General features: G+C 43.9%; 1 protein-coding gene across 3 annotated transcripts in view; it reads right to left on the bottom strand.

The window, feature by feature from the left end:
• rapgefl1 (Rap guanine nucleotide exchange factor (GEF)-like 1) overlaps positions 1 to 18,400 on the bottom strand; it is a 131,155-nt gene that overhangs the window by 8,124 nt on the left and 104,631 nt on the right. For all 3 annotated transcript variants that reach the window (XM_063037976.1, XM_063037977.1, XM_063037975.1), the window contains 5 exons: positions 14,166 to 14,288; positions 12,706 to 12,884; positions 6,109 to 6,199; positions 2,780 to 2,830; positions 1,044 to 1,131 (listed from right to left, as the gene is read on the bottom strand). In XM_063037976.1, the coding sequence (XP_062894046.1) occupies positions 1,044 to 1,131; positions 2,780 to 2,830; positions 6,109 to 6,199; positions 12,706 to 12,884; positions 14,166 to 14,288 (532 nt within the window). The remainder of the gene's footprint in view (positions 1 to 1,043; positions 1,132 to 2,779; positions 2,831 to 6,108; positions 6,200 to 12,705; positions 12,885 to 14,165; positions 14,289 to 18,400) is intronic.

The raw sequence follows: 18,400 nt of genomic DNA, 5'->3' as shown, positions 1-18,400 counted from the left end.
ATTTGTGGAATTCTCTGCCCTGGAAAACAGTAGAGGCTACCTCATTAAATATATTTAAGACACAATCAGATAGACTTTGTATAGCAGGGGAATCCAGGGTTATGGGGAAAAGGCAGATAGGTGGAGCTGAGTTCACTTACTCTAGGGCCAGATCTGCCATGATACCATTAACTGGTAGAGCAGGCTCGACAGGCCAGATTCCTGCTCCTATTTCTTATGACCACAGGTGCTATCTGTGTGGAGTTTGCGTGCTCTCTCTGTGACTGGTTGTTCCTCCCAGGAGCTCTGGTTTCCTCCCACATCCCAGTCTTGCTGTCTGGCAGGATAACTACCGCTAGAGTAGGTGGAGCAGTGGCAACTGGAATGACAGGCAATAGATTGCAGGAAAATAAGTTGGGGGCACAGGACTGATGGGATTGCTCCAAAAGTCAGTAGCTGCTTGATGGCTGAAAGCCTCCTGTTATACGAGAATATGAGAAACACATTAATGAGGAAAAATGTGCAGGAGCTACGGGGAAAGAAGGAATGAAATTTACTTGAACATAGAACAATACAACACAGTACAGGCCCTTCAGCCCACAATATTGTGCTGACCTTTTAACCTACTCCAAGACTAATCTCACACTTCCCTCCCACTTAGTCCTCTATTTTTCTTTCATGCATATACCTAGCATGTCCTTAAATGTCCCTAAATGCATCTGCCTGTATCACCACCCCTAGTAGCATGTTCCACACACCCACCAGTCTCTGTAAAAAAAAAACTACCTCTGACATCCCCCACCCCCAAACACATTCCTCCAATCACCTTAAAATTATGCCCCCTTGTATTAGGATTTTCTGCCCTGGGAAAAGGGCAGTGGATGTCCACTCTTTTAATCTTCTTATCATCTTATACATATCGAAGAAGTCACCTCTCATCCTCTTTCAATACTAGGTACCCCTTTCAATGAGTTTCCCCTGAGATAATGGACCTCAATGCCACTGAATTCTTAGAAACCATTACCAAAAGGAGAATGATTTTAGGGACAGGGCTGTCATCTCACCTTTCAGTAGCAGGGGGACGAAAGGAATCAGGGGAGGCTTCATCCTGGCAATAGTGTCTCTGTAGGTCTTATGGTTTCGTGAGGGATCCTGTAAGACAGAAAAGTGGTCTCATTGTCTGCTGTCAGATATAACACCACCCCCAATTCTCTTGCTCAAATTGAACACCTTGCTAATTACTGGACCCAAATTTCCCAGTGCAAAGCCTTGTGCTTATCACTGAAGTCTGGCTGGAGTGATCAGGGACCCAGCTAAAATTCATTGAAGAAACAATGTCCAGGTTATTCCAATAGTAGACGCAGAGGAAGTGAGGAGTACAGTAGTGGACATTATCGTATCACAGTGATTTTCCTTGTGTATTAACCTGCAGGACCAAAGCCCATTGAACAACAGAGTAAATAAGGAACCATTTGACCCATCTCATGTACTCTCCATTTGCTTCCATACTCTTCCCCCATCTCATTGCAATTTTTTCTCCTCCAAACATATTTATTTAATTCGTCATACCACCAGCATATCACCATCCTTCACCACAACAAGGCCAGAGCATGCATGATCCCTGGAAATATGTGAATGATGATGCACTACCTGCCCCTGACTCATAGAACATAGATCCCTTTGGCCCATGAGGTTGAACCAATTTCTTAACCTACTGTAAGATCAATCTTACCCTTCCCTCCTACATAGCCCTCCATTTTTCTATCATCTGTGTGGCTACCAAGTTGTTTCTTAAATATCTCTAATGTATCTGCCTCTACCACAACCCCTGGCAGGGCGTTCCATGCACCCACCACTCTGTTTGAAAACAAAAACTACCTCTGACATCCCCTCCTATACTTTCTTTCAAATGCCTTAAAATTATGCCCCCTTATATTAGTTATTTCTACTCTGGGAAAAAAGTCTCTGGCTATTCGCCTATCTACACCTCCTGTCATCTTGTACAACTCTCATCCTGTATCTCCACAGACAGAAAAGCCCTAGCTCACGCAACCTGTTCTCACAAGACATGCTCTCTAATCCAGACAGCATCCTGGTGAAACTCCTCTGCACTCTCTCTGCAGCCCAGTCTCTAAAGACTCTATGATACCTGGGTTTATCAGACCCCTTCATACGACACAAACTATAACTCTGCTCTTGAAACTGCATGCCCTTGGAGTTAAAGTTCAAAGTATTTTTTGTAATTAAAGTACATACAGTACATGTTACCATACATCATAAACCAAGCAACATAGATAACAATGAGGTTTCGCTCCCAGTTGAACTCTATGCCTTTTATGCTCATTTGATCGATTAAACAAGGAGGTTCCTTCACAAAACCCCACAACCCCTGATGACCCTGTGATCTCAGACTCTGAGGTCAACGTGAGAAGGTCCTTCAGGAGGGTGAATCCACAGAAAGCATCTGACCCAGATGGTGAACCTGTTGGGTTCTTCCCCCTCCTTCAGCCCGAGGAGCCAGCTCCACCACTGTCTATGGCCAAACCCACGCAGCAAGGTCAGAGAGCTGCATGACTCCCATCCCACCACCCCTTGCACTGCCCAGTGAAGCAGGTGCTCAGTTAGTACTGTCTTTCTAGTCTGTTATGTTCAAGGAGTTACCTCTGGCATCTTAACAAAGTCAAAGATGGTGAAAATATAACATTCCAGTCTGAAAACCTTTGACAGGAATCTTGGTCAGCATGGACCAGTTGGGCCAAAGGGCCTTTATCTGTGCCTCTAACGTTCATGGGTTACTCACCGTTAAACTCTCAAATTTCTGGAAGAGCTTTTTACATTTTGCAGGCAGTTTCTGTGGGGCAAACAAGAAAAAGTTGAAACAAGTATTCCATTTTTTTTGGAAATCCAAAATGTTTTGGATGCTGAAAAATTGAATTAAAAACAGAATTAATGCTTCAGATTTGACAATCAATAATTTGAAAAGTTAACTGGTTAACATCCACCTCACTATAGGAAGGATGTGGAAGCATTGGAAAGGGTACAGAGGAGATTTACCAGGATGCTGCCTGGTTTGGAAAGTATGCATTATGATCAGAGATTAAGGGAGCTAGGGCTTTACTCTTTGGAGAGAAGGAGGATGAGAGGAGACATGATAGAGGTGTACAAGATAATAAGAGGAATAGATAGAGTGGATAGCCAGCGCCATTTCCCCAGGGCACCACTGCTCAATACAAGAGGACATGGCTTTAAGGTAAGGGGTGGGAAGTTCAAGAGGGATATTAGAGGAAGGTTTTTTACTCAGAGAGTGGTTGGTGCGTGGAATACACTGCCTGGGTCAGTGGTGGAGGCAGATACACTAGTGAAGTTTAAGAGACTACTAGACAGGTATATGGAGGAATTTAAGGTGGGGGGTTATATGGGAGGCAGGGTTTGATGGTCGGCACAACATTGTGGGTCGAAGGTCCTGTACTGTGCTGTGCTATTCTATGTTCTATGTTTCTCTCTCCACAGATTCTGTCTGACCTGAGTATTATCAGCAAGAACCTTTGTATTCCCAAATCTTACCCTCTTGCTGAATGACAATTCTGAGCTCTTGCATGGGAAAGAGAACCAGGTAAATAGATCCAAGCAACTTCTCAGAGCCTCCTTGAAAAAATGAACTCCTGGGGATCTTGGGCTGATGATCACTCAAATGGAGGAGGAACATTCAGGATGGCACTGAGAACCTCTGGTCTATGCTTCAGTAGCAGAGTTAAGTCCAGTATAAACAGAAAGAAAGGACAACCTTCGAAACTACCGATAAGTATTCTCTGTGCTGCCTATGGCAACATCGGGAGATCGCACATCGACTTCCCTAGTTACCTTTCAGCCCACAGAACCAGAAAGGAAGCTAGTTCTCCTCAAACTCAAGGAGGACACAAGGACAGAAAAACATCCCAAGATAGCAAAGAGTACACAACTTGGAGCCACAAATGAGACTGGTCACTGTGTGACCTAGAGATGAGTTTCCCTAGAGCAGGGGTTCCCAACCTTTTTTATACCATGAGCCAATACCATTAAATGGTCCGTAGACCTCAGATTGGGAACCCCTGCTCCAGAGGAAGACAGGGGCTGCAGGAACTTAATAATCCAATAGTTAAAAGCACCTCAAGTTTATGACTTTGCCTGCCAGTTACAAAATTTATTGAATGACTGAAATTTTAGATAAGCAGACATATGGGAAGTTTGTACGGCTGGAGGAAGTATAGAGACAAGCTATCTGGAAACAGGGATAGAAATTTTGAAATCAACATAATGTTTACACAGGAGCCAAACGCAAGATTGATTTTTTTATATAATTGTAATTCAGCCCATGGAGTCTATGCCAGCTATCAGAGTAAACCCAGCATTCCCATTGGAGGCACGAGAATCTGTAGATGCTGAAAATCTGCAGTAACAAATAATCGGCTGGAGGAATTCAGCGGTTCGAGCAGCATCTGTGGAAGGAAAGGAATGGAATTGTCGCCATCTTGGGTTGAACCCTGCACAGGTCTGTTGCAGGGTTTTGACCTAAAACATTGACAATTTCTTTCCACCACAGATGCTGCTCGACCTCCTGAGTTCGTCCAGCAGATTGGTTGTTGAGTCATCATTCCCACTGCCCCACATATTTTCTGGTAACTAATTAGTCGTAGACTATTACACCACATACACAGGCCCTTCGGTCCATCTAGTTTGTGCTGACCTTGTCTTCTGCCTTATTCCTCTACCTGCACCAGACCATAGCCCTCCAAACCCCTCTCATCCATGTACCTATCCAAATTTCTCTTAAATGCCACCACTGAACCCACATCCACCACTTCCTCTGGCAGTTTGCTGCACAATTGCTCCACCCTTTGAGTGAGGAGTTCCCCATCATGTTCCCCTTAAATCTTGCACCTTTCACCCTCAACCCATGACCTCTAGTTCTAATCTCACCCAATCTCAGTGGGGAAAAGCCTGCTTGCAATTACCCTATCTATACCCCTCATAATTTTATACACCTCTATCAAATCTCCTCTCATTCTCCTACATCCAATATGTTGAAACTGAACCCACATCTACCATTTCCACCGGCAGTTCATTCCACACTCGCCTCTGGGAAGTTTTCCTCAGATTCCATAGAAAACCTACAGCACAATTCCCCTTAAATATTTCAATTTCCACTCTAAACCTCCAGTTCCAGTCTCACCGAAACTGAAAGGAAAAGCCTGCATGCATTCTCCCCATCTATACCCCTCATAATTTTGTATACCTGTATAAGATCTCTCATCATTCTCCTGTCCTAACATATTCAACCTTTGGCTTTTACTCAGGTATTCCCTCTGGCGTGCTCAACAACAGCCCCGGTTAACCCTGCCGCCCTCCTATACCAGGGGTGATTGACCCATCAACTCCCACGTCTTTGGGAGGAAACCAGAGAATCTAGAGGAATCCCACTTGGTCACAGGGAGAACCTGCAGACTCCACACAGACAGCACCAGAGTTCAGGGCTCAAACTGATACAAGTTAAGCACTCATTGCAAAAAAAAAATCCCCTTTCTCCAGATTACTTTCCTCTCAACTACCTTTGCAATTCACTATCTAAACACAAGAGATTCTTCAAATGCTGGAGGTCTCTATCCAGTTTGATTTTGGATACCCAGGAAAAGGAATCAAAAATTAGAGGAGATAGGTTGCAAGGATCCAAAACTAGAGGGCAGAGAGATTTAAGAGAGACTTGAGAGGTAACTTCTTTGCACAGAGGAGAGTCAGTGCCTGGAATGAGCTGCCAGAGGAAGTGGTCGATGTGGGTACTACTGCAACATTTATGAGGCTTTTGTACAGGTGTGTTGAGAGGAGGGGCTTGATGGGTTATGAATTGAATGCATGCAACTGGGACTAGCAGCGAGGATCTCTGGTCAGCATGGACCTGTTGGGCTGGAGGGTCTGTTTCTGTGCTGTATTACTCTATGAGTGCGATTATAATACTTTAGGACTCTATACTATAACACCATAGGTAGACAGTAAATTTAATAGATCAGTTAACAATATGTACATCCATAGTAAATGTGGTAATGACTGTTTACACACACACTTTGGCATGTAGAATTGATGCTGTGGTCCACTTACCTCCCAGGTTAAACAGAGACGGCTGACCGCTGCGTTGCACAGGCCCATGATGATGGCAAAGAATGAGAACAAGTTCTGCTTCTCCTTACAGCTGCAAGAGGGAGGACCCATTAGGATTACTACAAGTCACGGGGGGTGGGGGAGGGGGGCAACACTGCACCAGGTTCAAGAGCAGCTAACTCCATTCAACCATTCGGTTCTTGAACCAACCCGACAACCTTAATTACTATCTCAGTATGCCAAACTATGACCAAACCTTTTACAGATCACTTAGGGTGTTCTATAAGCCACCTGTGTAGGTGCCCATTGTTTTTGTTTGATGAAAATATGAAAGAAAACACAATTGTACACAAGTCAAAGTCAAGCTTATATGCACCAGTACGTAGGTGCATAGAAAGGAGTTTCCAAGTGAGGAAAAGACGGACTGGGTGAGCTGTCAAACGTAATGGTTTTGTGGTAGTTTGTAGAAAGTTTAGGGAAGTAATGTCTGAAGTTAGAAACAGCATGGGTTGGAAATATTAGCTTTACTATATTCAACAAAACAAAACCTTTGATGTGGCAAATATTTTCCAACACTTCAGAAGGGATGAATACTCATTAAGATGAGCAATCCAAAACTATATTATTGACTGAAAAGTCATTGACCTGAAACATTAACTCTATTTCTCACTCCGCAGATGCTGCCCGACCTGCCGAGTATTTGCAGCACGTTCTATTGTTAAACACAGATGGCAAATGTAGGTTTTAAAAGAGATAAAGATTAGCTTGACTTGTTGCATGGACATCGAAGCATAGTGAAATGCATCATTTGTATCAACGACCAACATGTGCCCGCAAGTGTCATCGCGCTTCCAGTACCAACATAGTGCCACAGTCTGAGGATGTGCTGAGGGCAGCTGACAAGTGATGCCATACTTCCAGCGCTAACATAGTTTCAACACAGTCCAAGGATGTGCTGGGGGAAGCCTGCAAGTGTCGCTGCACTTCTGACACCAACATAGCATGCCCACACAGTCATGGGGTGAACGTACAAACTCCTGTCAGACAGCACTGGAATTGGTCCGTAATCACTGACGCTGTAAAGTGATATTCTAAACACTACACTAGTGGACCAAGATAGCAGAGATGAGGACTGAGATTGGCTGAGGTCTGGGCACAGGAGTCACTATCAACCTAGGTTGTCCTAAAGGAGTCAATGGCACTGACAGACAGCCAGGTCTGCCATCAGTATCTCAACAGCAATCTCCTGGGCTGCTGATTATGATCAAGTAGCAGAAACACTCAACTCAGTCTTGTTATCATCAAGTGTTATCTCCCATACACAATACAAATGTTTTGCATAGATTGGGCATGACAATCAGAGGCTTCAGCTTCAGGAGAACTACCTGACGTTCCAGCTTAGATGAAAGAGGCAACCCTGCAGGCTCAGATCTTTAGTACTGGAGTGTAGGAGAACTGAACAGGTGAACTTTGAAGATATCACACAGGCCTCCAGTGAGTGATCGCATGGTATCGTGCTGCGCAAGAGCCAGTGCCCACCAGGCAAAGGCAGCAGCTGCAAAGCTGGGTCATCTTCCACCAAAGGGCGGCAAACCTGTGGAATTCACTGCTGCCAACGGCTGTGGAGGCCAAGTCATTGGGTACGTTTAAGGAAGATAGTGATAGGTTCTGGATTTGATTAGCAAAGGCATCTAAGGTTACGGCGAGAAGGCAGAAGAGTGTCATTGAGAGGGATAATAAATCAACCATGATGGAATGTCAGAGCAGACCCAGTTGGCCAAATGGACTAATTCTGCTGATATGTCTCATGGTCTAATGTCACTTAGATAAACTGGACCTTGATGACTGTGGAATCTTATTATGCACCTACTGGCTGTTGTGCCTCCTGTACTCCAGAAATGACTATACTTCAGATGTGCTTCGTGGACTATGACAGACTCTGGGATGCGGTTGTGTCATGAAAAGTGCTACGGAAAAATTAGCTCCGCCTCCAGAGTGCAGAGATGCAGGTCAGTCCAGGGGCAGGTCATATAGTGGAGTGGGGGGGGAGGTTGTGGGGATAGAGCCTGCTGGACAACTTCCTAACCCTATTCATCATTAAGCACAGAAAGGATGCTCAAGTAAGGGGGTAACCGCTTCTCTTCCCATGTGGCAGAGACTTGGTCAAGCGACTGGTGCTGAAGAACGATGGGGAGGGGGGGGGTGCGACCACTCAAGATGACTTAAATGGGAGGTAGGGATGCCTTATGAGGAAAGGCTGAGTGAACAAGGGCTTTTCTCTTTGGATAAAAGGAGGATGAGAGGTTAATGTGTATAAGACGATAAGAGGCATAGATTGAGTGGAAATGCCTAATACAAGGGAGCACAATTTTAAGATGACTGGAGGAAAGTATGGGAGTGGGATGTCAGAGAAAGTTTTTTTTAAATACAGAGAGAGTGGTGAATGTGTGGAACACTCTGCCAGGAGTGGCAGTAGAAGCAGGTATATTAAGGGCGTTTAAGAAACTCTTAGATAGGCACATGGATGGATAGAAAAGTGGAGGGCTATGTAAGAGGGAAGGATTAGATTGATTTTAGACAGGTTGAAAGGTCAGCACAACATTGTGCGCTGAAAGGCCTGTACTGAATTGTAATGTTCAATGTTCTATGCACCCATCCTACTTGCCATCCTTCACCTCATTGGCCAAGACCTGCCACAATCGTGTAAAGAATGGACAACAGGCTTTTTAACCTTAACCAGTTCTAGGCCAAGAACAAGATGTGACCTACAAGGCCAAACACAATTCTTGGTCTTTCCTTCCTATGTTACTGTATGCAGCTGAATCATGGACCATCTACAGTAGCCACCTGAAAGCCCAAAGGCAATACCACCACAGAACCTTATGAAAGACTTTGAGGATCATCTGGAAGGACAGATGCACCAAGACCAGCAGATGTGAACAGCATCTCCACCATGATAAAGCAACACTAACTCTGATGGATAGGTCACATCACCAGATGCCTAACTTACATCTTCCCCAAACCGATCCTTTATACTCCCGGTTGAAGGAAGATCAGTGAGCCTCTGGCGGGACAAGGAAATGTTTCAAAAAAAATAACACCAGCCTGAAGAAATTCAACATTATACCTAAAAACAGGGAGGACATTGTATTCAATAGATACGCCTGGAGGAAATCTGTTCAAGAGGGAGCTGCACGAGAACGACCACTGTGGTGCCGCAGAGATCAAGCGGGAGCTACGAAAGGAGAGAGTGAACAACCAAAGTAATCAAACACCAACCACAGCCACCACCTACTCTCACGCACACTGCACCAGAATATGTGGATCCCAGATTGGCCTCTACAGCCACCCAAGGACCCACCAATAGACAACCCCCTAGGAGAACATCAAACCAACTCAAGTGATTGCACTACTAGTGTTCTATGTTCTTTAACAGGATGCTTACATCTGTAAAAGATGATTGTAAACTTGTGATCTGAACAAGTGAACTTCAAAGATAAAATGCACAGAGGTGATGCGGTAGCATAGTGGTTAGCATAACGCTATTGGAGCGCCAGCGACCTTGTTCAACTCCGCCACCGTCTATAAGGAATGTGTACATTTTCATCATGGCTGCACTTGTTTCCCCCAAGTGCTTCGGTTTCTTCCCACGTTCCAAAGGTTAGGGTTAGGTTTAATAAGTTGTGGGCATGCAATGTCGTCGCTGGTGGCATAGCAGCATTTGCAGGCTGCCCCCAACGCATCCTCACTGATTTGATTTGACACGAATGACACATTTCCCTTTATGTTTCAATGTACATGTAACAAATAAAGCTAATCTTAAGCCTTAAGATCTTAATCTTAAAATGCAGGCTAAGTCCTGCAGGTGCCTGTGTACTGTCACCAGGTGAGTCACTGCTGCTGTTCGTTGGGTGGTCAGCTATTTCAGGAGTGAGGGCAATGTCCTTTATTCTTCTGGGAACGCCTTACATTCAGGTAGGTCTGAGTCTGAAACTTCTCATTACTTTGTGTGATCTGCCCGATAGGTTGTCTGCTTTTGAAAGCAAACAACTGGTTATTACAGGATTGTGTTGAGTGCTTCTACTGCCTTATCATCAAACAGCAACCCTTTCTACCTCTGCCTTCTAACTCAATTACTGAAAAAGATGATTATCATCATCTGCTGGAAACTGCAAGATTCATTTTTGCTCTATCCCTCATCTCCAGACTTGTTCCGGCCAATCTTTCATTCCATGTATGCTTAGCCTCTCATTTTATGAAATCTCAGGGTGACTAGTTCCAGCCAATCTTGTATCCCATCTATTCTTGGCCTCTTGCTTTATGAACTCTCAGGGTGGCTAGTATGTTCAAGAAATATTGTCCATCCTATTCACCTTGAGAAGATGGCACTGGATGCCTTTCCTGAATTAGTGTGGTCCTTGTGACAAAGTTTGTCCACTGTGTGCTCAAGGGGAGTTTCAGAACTCTGAGCCAACAATGACGAAATTGTAGCCATACACTTCCAGGCTGAGATACTGTGTGACTTGACTCAATCTACGGGTGACATCATTATGGTGCAGGACACCCTCGCTCATTCTCGCAGACTTCTGAGGTTTAATGGACAGCAATCTGGAGTGGAGAGGGGTGGAACGGCAGTGCAGCAGTTAGAGCAACGCTTTACAGCACCAGCAGCCAGCGGCTGAGGTTCAATTCTCATCACTGCTTGTAAGGAATTTGTACATTCTGCTCACGACTGTGTGGGTTTCTGCCGGGTTTTCCGGTTTCCTCCCATGTTCCAAAGATGTACGGGTTAGTAAGTTGCAGGCATGCTACGTTGCCGCCGGAAGCGTGGCGCCAATTACAGGCTGCCCTCAGCACATATTTGGATTCCACTGGTCAAAATACATGTGACACATAAATTTAATCTTCATCTCTATTGCAAAACGTATTCAGTATTAGCACAAGACAACTAGTAAGTATTAAGATAGATTTCAAAAATATAATATCTCAGATGTTGGGAAAGAAAACCTATGAAAGCTAATCTTTCTTTAACCTTGACGGAATAGGGCACCTTTATTGTGCCAACTGTAATGAGGTAAAGAGATTTACATTTATGTAGTGCCTAGGATCAAACCCTGAAGCAAACCCTCAATGAATTACTTTCCATGTGTTGTCCATGTTGCTAGGTAACTGGTCATGGCGTCTTATTTATTTACAACCAATATCCCACAGATAGCAATGCATTAAGCAATTAGTTGATCCCGTTAGTCCAGTACTGCCTGAGGGATGAATGTACACCAGGGTACTCAGGGGAGGAGTGGGGGCAGAGATTCCTGATAAGGTGGCTTGTGCTCAGTAAAGAAAGGACAGGGATCTCACAAAAAAAAAATGACATGCTGGAAGCTGAAGAAAGACAGCCTGCCCTGTGGTTGGAGGACTGTGTATATGCCTGAATGGGTGGGTGGGAGGAATGGGGCTTGTTTTGCTTTGGTATGTTCTGTTTTGGTGTGTTCTGTGTTGGTCAGCTGAGCATGGCGGGCGTGCTACGTTGACGCCGAAATGTGTGGTGGCACTTTGCGGGCTGCCCCTCCAGCACACCCTTGGCGGTGTTGGTGGTTAATGCAAATGACGCATTTCACCGTATGCTTCGATAAATAAATCTTAATTTGAATCTGAAGAGGCATCCCCAGCAATCTAACACCACATTCAGTCCTGCGGTGATGCATTAGATGAGTTTATAGATTAATTATAGGTCTGAAATATGCCTGTACACCACAGCACAGGCCCTTCAGCCCACAATATCTGTGCCAAATTAAACCAAATCTCTTCTTCCTGCAAATAATCTATATCCCTCCTTTCCCTGCATATTCAAGATTCAAGATTGTTTACTGCCATTCTACAGTACAGAAGTGTAAAGGAGAACAAAATGATTGTTACTCCGGATCTGATGCAGCATAAAAACACAATACTGTGTAAGTATAAAAACAATCCTATAAAAGACAATGTACAAGTAACTGTAAGGTGGCAGTTCATGAGGGGATGAAGGGTGCTGTGGGGCCATGGAGAGGAGTAGCTGATGTGGGTGTAGTGGTTTAATGGGTATTAGTGTTGATTAGCTTGACGGCTTGGGGAAAGTAACTGTTGTTGAGTCTGGTGATCTTTTGCCAGAGAGAGTACTGCCGGTGAGCCAAGCCAGCAACAACTCGGACCAGGCACCAGATGTGACCAGAGTGACTCCTGGTCTGAATTTTACATTTCTCAGATTCTTTGTCCCCACCCTCACAGGCCTTGAGGGGTATATATAGGGCAAATGCAAGCAGACCTTTTTTTTTGCCACTGAGCTGAATGAGATGAGAACTAAAGGTCAAGGGTTATGGGTGAAAGGTGAAATGTTTAAGGAGAACATGAGGAGGAACCACTTAGATGATGGTGAGAATGTGGAATGAGCTGCCAGAAGTGGTGGATGTGGGTTCGATTTCAACATTTAAGAGAAATTTGGGTAAGTACATGGATGGGAGGGGTATGGAGGGCCATGGTCCTATCCAGAATAACAATTCAGCATGGACTAGATGGGCCAAAGGGCCTGTTTCTCTGCTGTACAACTCCATGAACACTTACAGAGCAGCCATGTGGATGAAGGTTTTGAGAATTTGCACCCGTTTTCCCAGGCGCTCACACATCAGTATCTCCGTGGCGACCCAGTGTTGCACCTCACTGCACCGCTGCAGCACCAACTCCAGATTTGCCGTCCGCCTTCGAATGCTTTCGTTCCGGAAGACGTAGTGGATCAGTTCCAGCTGGGAGATTTTAAAAAATGCAAAGAAAATTACACAGGGTAAAGACTTCAATGCCATTTTACTTCTATTGATAGGAGGGACCCGACAATGAAATGGAAATATCACAGCTCACCTCCTGAAGTGGAAACAGCATCAGAGATTAAAGTAAAACTGGAGTGTAAGAGGATAAATACATTAAGGAAGAGAACTGTGCACACTCAGACATGAACGGTCCATTTGGTGTCTCACTCGTGCCCATTCCTGTAGCCTCATGCTGAGACTTGTGCAACTTTTGCTTTGGCCTTCAGTATCACGGCAGCTAGTGAAGGAATCAGAGGTGGTAAAGAGGCTACAACAGCCCAAAATACTTTCAGGGTGCAGAGGTACAGAGCAACGCAGACCAAACTGGAAAACACCATAATGTACAGAGTGTAAGTCACAACTATGTTTAAATTTCACCACGAGTTTTTGTTTGAGACCTCAATTTTAGGTAGCGTCAGAGGGGAAGCTGCAGGGGAGGAGGGAATCAGTACAATCGACCTACAGTCTGACATCAGAGGTGAATAAAAGAACATAAAAGGTAAAGATAGCATAGATGTACAAAGTCCTTTTCCCAGAGTCGGAATGCCAAACACTAGAGGGCATAGCTTTAAAGTGAGAAGGGCAAGCTTAAAGGAGATTTAAGAAGGAAGTGTGTTTTTTATGCGGAGTGCTCGGTACTGGGAACACGCTACCAGGGGAAGCAGATATGATAGCAATGCTTGAGAGGCACTGACACATGAACAGATAGGAAACTGAGAGACAGAGGCGATGTGAAGGCAGATGGAACTAGTTGACATTGCAATCATGGTCAGCAGAGGCATTGTGGGCCAAAAAGCTTGTTCCTGAACTTTTCTACGAATACTCTGGCAGGTCTGACATGCATTTGTATAGGAGTGCAGATCTCAATTCAGTAGTTGGAAGAGATCTTACTTCTAAGACTACAGAATGGGCTGGTGTGGTCCACAGTTTTGGAAGACCTACCCTTATGCCCACTGGTGGTTAAGTTGCCCACAGCCTTTGAAGCTTAAAAATGTCTAAAAATTGACTCATACACTATATTTTATACTACCCCTGCCTGCATTTCTGATTCCCTTTAAGCAATAACCAATATTAATCTTGGTTATCCACTGCAACAAGGAAGTGCCCAGTTATGACAACTACTCATACCACTGGACCTGGACTTCTGAGGTCGCGAGAGTGGAACTGCCCCAATGCAATGGCTTTTCCACCTTAAAAACTCTCCTGTTCTGGGCGACTCACTTCGTGGACGCAGTTCAGAAGCTCCCAGTCGAATGCTGTGATCTGATTAGCCATTTCCCCAACGTTTGTTTCATTGATTTCTGGCCCTTCATGGGAGAGACGTTCCACAGCTGGAGGGGGCACCTGGGAATCAACAGTTCAAAGTTAATTTATTATCAAATTACATATAATATCGCCTATATACTACCCAGAAATTCATATGATTGCAGGCATTCACAGTAGAACAAAGAAATACAATGGAGTGAATGATAATTTACGTGCAAAGACCAACAAGCAACTAAAGTCAAAAGAAGACAAACTGTGCAAACACAAATTAATTAATTAATTAATGGTGAGAACATGAGTTATAGAGACATTGAAAGCAAGTTCATAGGTTGTGGAATGAATATGAACAAGGAGGTAACAGTCAGCTTTGTACAGGACGCTACTCAAGAGCTGTATTTCCAAATCACTTCATGCCGACACCAGTATTATCAGGCACATAAGCATTTTAGCTTCTGAAATCATAATAGCAAAATTATGGCATATCAAGATCCATTGTTATTGCTCGGGGTTTTCTTGGCGTTTGTCGGTTTTGAGCTGTTATCCCAGTGAGCATTAAGCATGGTGCAGGCTCTTCATCCCACAATGTTGAGCTTGGTTCTTTCCTTTTAACTATGAGCCCGCAAACACTGCCTCGCTATTCCCCTTCTGCATCATTTATTTTGACTGTAACTTACAGCAAGTTGAAATAATAATAGCGTTGTGTGTTACAATGCCATCGATCGGAAGATTCGGGCTCAATTTCCGTAAGGAGTTTGTACTTTTGCCCCTGCGGCCATGTGGGTTTCCTCCCACATTCCAAAAAGGCACACGAGTTAGGGTCAGTAAGTCAAAGGCATGCTGTGATGGTGTCAGAAGCATGGTAGCGCTTGTGTTAGCCATTGACACTCATAACCCATTCTACTGTATGTTTCAATGTACATGTGACAAATAAGTCAAAGTAAATTTATTACTAAAGTATGTATATGTCACCATGAGATTCATTTTCTTGCAGACATTTACAGGAAAATAAAGAAAGATGATACAGTTTATGAAAAAACTATACATAAACAAAGACTGACAAACAAATAAAATATAAAAATACTGAGAACATGAGCTGTCGATTCCTTGAAAGTGAGCCCGTTGGTTGTGGAATCAGTTCAGTGTTGAGGTGAGTGAAGTTACCATGTTGGTTCAGGAGACTGATTATTAGAGGGATGTCCATTTAGAAAAGAGGTGAGGAGGAATTTCTTTAGCCAGAGGGTAGTGAACCTGTGGAACTCATTGCCACGGATGCCTGTGGAGGCCAAGTCATTAAATATACCTAAAGCAGAGGTTGATGGGTTCTTGATTAGTAAGGGCTTCAAAGGTTATGGGGAGAAGACAGGAGAATGGGGTTGAGATGGATAATAAATCAGCCATGATAGAATGGCAGAACAGACTTGAATGGCCAAATGGCCTAATTTGCTCCCTAATCTCATGGTCTTCTGGTCTAAATACCACGACTTTGCAATGCTAGTTTTACAAATTTGAGTATTTCCTTAACTGGAAGGAAAAAGCCTGCTTGTTGCACTAACATGTGGAGACATGCATGATAACCACAAAGGGTGCAGTGATTGACAGGACTAGGCAGCCATGACGTCTGTATAATAATCTCATGTTGTCTTCTCTGGAAATTGAGGTTGAGCATCAATAACACAGACAGCAGCAGACAATAAGGTGATCAATTCTGCCTTTCTATATTAATTAAACCTGGGACCAGGGAATAGACTTAATAATTAAGGCTAATAGAATAAGCTTTCAGTATACTTGCTGATTAAGCAGATGAGCATCATTGGAGCAGGTTTGAAGGAAATGCAGAACATGAGAAAGAGGAGCAGGAATTTTCTTGTTCAGCTTTTTGAGCTTGTCCCACCTTTCAATGAGATTGCAGCGAATCTGATTTTGGCCACAGCTTCACTTTTCTGTAAGCTCCAATAACCTATGGCACCTCAACAGTCCAGGTATATCTCTGTCTCAGCCATGAATATGTTCAAAGTAAATTTATTATCAAACTCTTGCGGGCATCCACAGTAAGTACAAAGAGAAAAGAAATAATAATAAATGAACAATAAATGTCGAGAACATGACATGAAACTTCCTTGAAAGTGAGTCCATAGTTTGTGGACCACAGCTGTCGAGCATCCTTCAGTGATTCAAGTTTGGTCTGGAATTGCTACTTTGCATGTGTGATGGCCTTCCGAAGATTGTACCTGGACCCCTTGTATTTTACTCTGTTACTTAACATCCCCAGGTTTCTCAGGCAGAGGATTCCAAATACTTGTAAGCCTAGAGAAAATAAATTCTTCCTCATTTCTATCTTAATCATTTAGTTTCTTACTTTCAACCTCCGCCCAAACGCTTTGTTCATTCATAGCAGAAACAGACTCTCGGCACCTACCCTATCTAGCCCCCTCAAAACCTTGAGCAAGCAACAATCTGCTGGAGGAGCTTGGCAGGTCAAGCGGCATTAGTGGAGGGGAAGAGGAATTGGTCTGATGCGGGGTTTAGGGCTGGAACATCAACAATACCCTCTCCCCTTGCCCCCACAGATGATAACATAAGAGAAGGTAAGAAATAGGAGCAGGAGTCGGCCATCTGGCTGTCGAGCTTGCTTTGTCATTCAATAAGATCATGGCTAATATGGCTGTGGACTCAGCTCCACCTACCTGCCATTACCCCGTAAACCTTAATACTCCTGCTATGCAAACATGTATCTAACCATGTTTATATTATTTAGAGATACAGCATGGTAACAGGCCCTTTTGCCCCAAAGACCCACGCTGCCCAATTAAGCCCATCTGACCAATTAACCTAGATGAAAGGGGACACTAGCAGGGATGACGGCAGAACAGCAATGGCTGGAGTTTCTGGGTGCAGTTTGGAAGGTGCAGGATAGATTTATCCCAAAGAAGTAGTAGCAAAGCAAAGGTGTACTTGGTAAGTGGGAGGCCTTTAAAAGTGAAATTTTGAGAGTATTGAGTTTGATTGTTCTAGTCAGAATAAAAGGCAAGGATAACAGGTTTAGGGAACTTTGGTTTATGAGAGATACAGAGGTCCTGGTTAAGAAAAAGGAGGTGCATATCAGGAATAGACAGGAAGGAACAAATGAGTTATTGAGTATAAGAAATGCAAGACAATACTTAAGAAGGAAATCAGGAGGGCTAAAAGAAGGCACAAGGCGCCCTAGCAGACAAGGTGAAAGAGAATCTCAAGGGTTTCTACAGATATATTAAGAGCGAAAGGATAGAATTAATCCTCTCGATGATCAGAGTGGTCATCTACGCATGGAGCCGAAAGAGATGGGGGAAGATCTTAAATGGATTCTTTGCATCCGTTTTTGCTCGGGAGATGGACACAGATTCTATAGAAGTGAGACAAAGCAACAGTGAGGTCATGGACTCTATACAGATTATGAAGGAGGTGTTTGCTGTCTTGAGGAAAATTAGGGTGGATAAATCCCTAGGACCTAACAAGTTGTTTCCTTCGACCCTGTGGGAGGTTAGTGCAGAAACTGCAGGGGCCCTGGCTGAGATATTTAAAGCATCCTTTTCCACAGATGAGCTGCAGGAGAATCGGAGGATAGCCAATGATGTTCCACTGTTTAAGAAAGGCTCGAAGAGTAAGCCAAGAAATTATATGCCAGTGAGCCTGACATCAGTAATGGGCAAGTTATTGGAAGGTATTCTAGGGGACTAGATATCTCAATATTTGTATAGACAGGTACCAATTAGGAATAGTCAAAAAGGCCTTGTGCATGGTAGGACACGTCTAACCAATCTTGTAGTGTTTTTCGAGGAAGTTACAAGGAAAGCAGATGATGGCAAGGCAGTTTGTTTGTCATCTATATCAATGATCTGGATGATAATGTGGTTAACGAGATCAGCAAATTTGCAAATGACACCAAGACTGGGGTTGTAGTGGACAGCGAGGAAGTCCAAAGGTTGCTAAGGGATACGAACCAGCTGGAAAAGTGGGTTGAAAAATGGCAGATGGAATTTATGCAGTCAAGTGTGAGGTGTTGCATCTTGGGAGAACAAAGCAGAGTCAGACTTGCACAGTGAGCGGTAGGGTGCTAAAGAGTGTGGTAGAACAGAGGGGTCTGGGAATACAGGTCCATAATTCATTGAAAATGGTATCACAAGTAGATAGGGGCAAAACGAAAGCTTTTGGCA

This window comes from Mobula hypostoma, chromosome X1, assembly GCF_963921235.1.
Source record: "Mobula hypostoma chromosome X1, sMobHyp1.1, whole genome shotgun sequence".
NCBI classification, from domain to species: domain Eukaryota; kingdom Metazoa; phylum Chordata; class Chondrichthyes; order Myliobatiformes; family Myliobatidae; genus Mobula; species Mobula hypostoma.
This window is presented reverse-complemented; position numbering and strand designations above follow the sequence as displayed.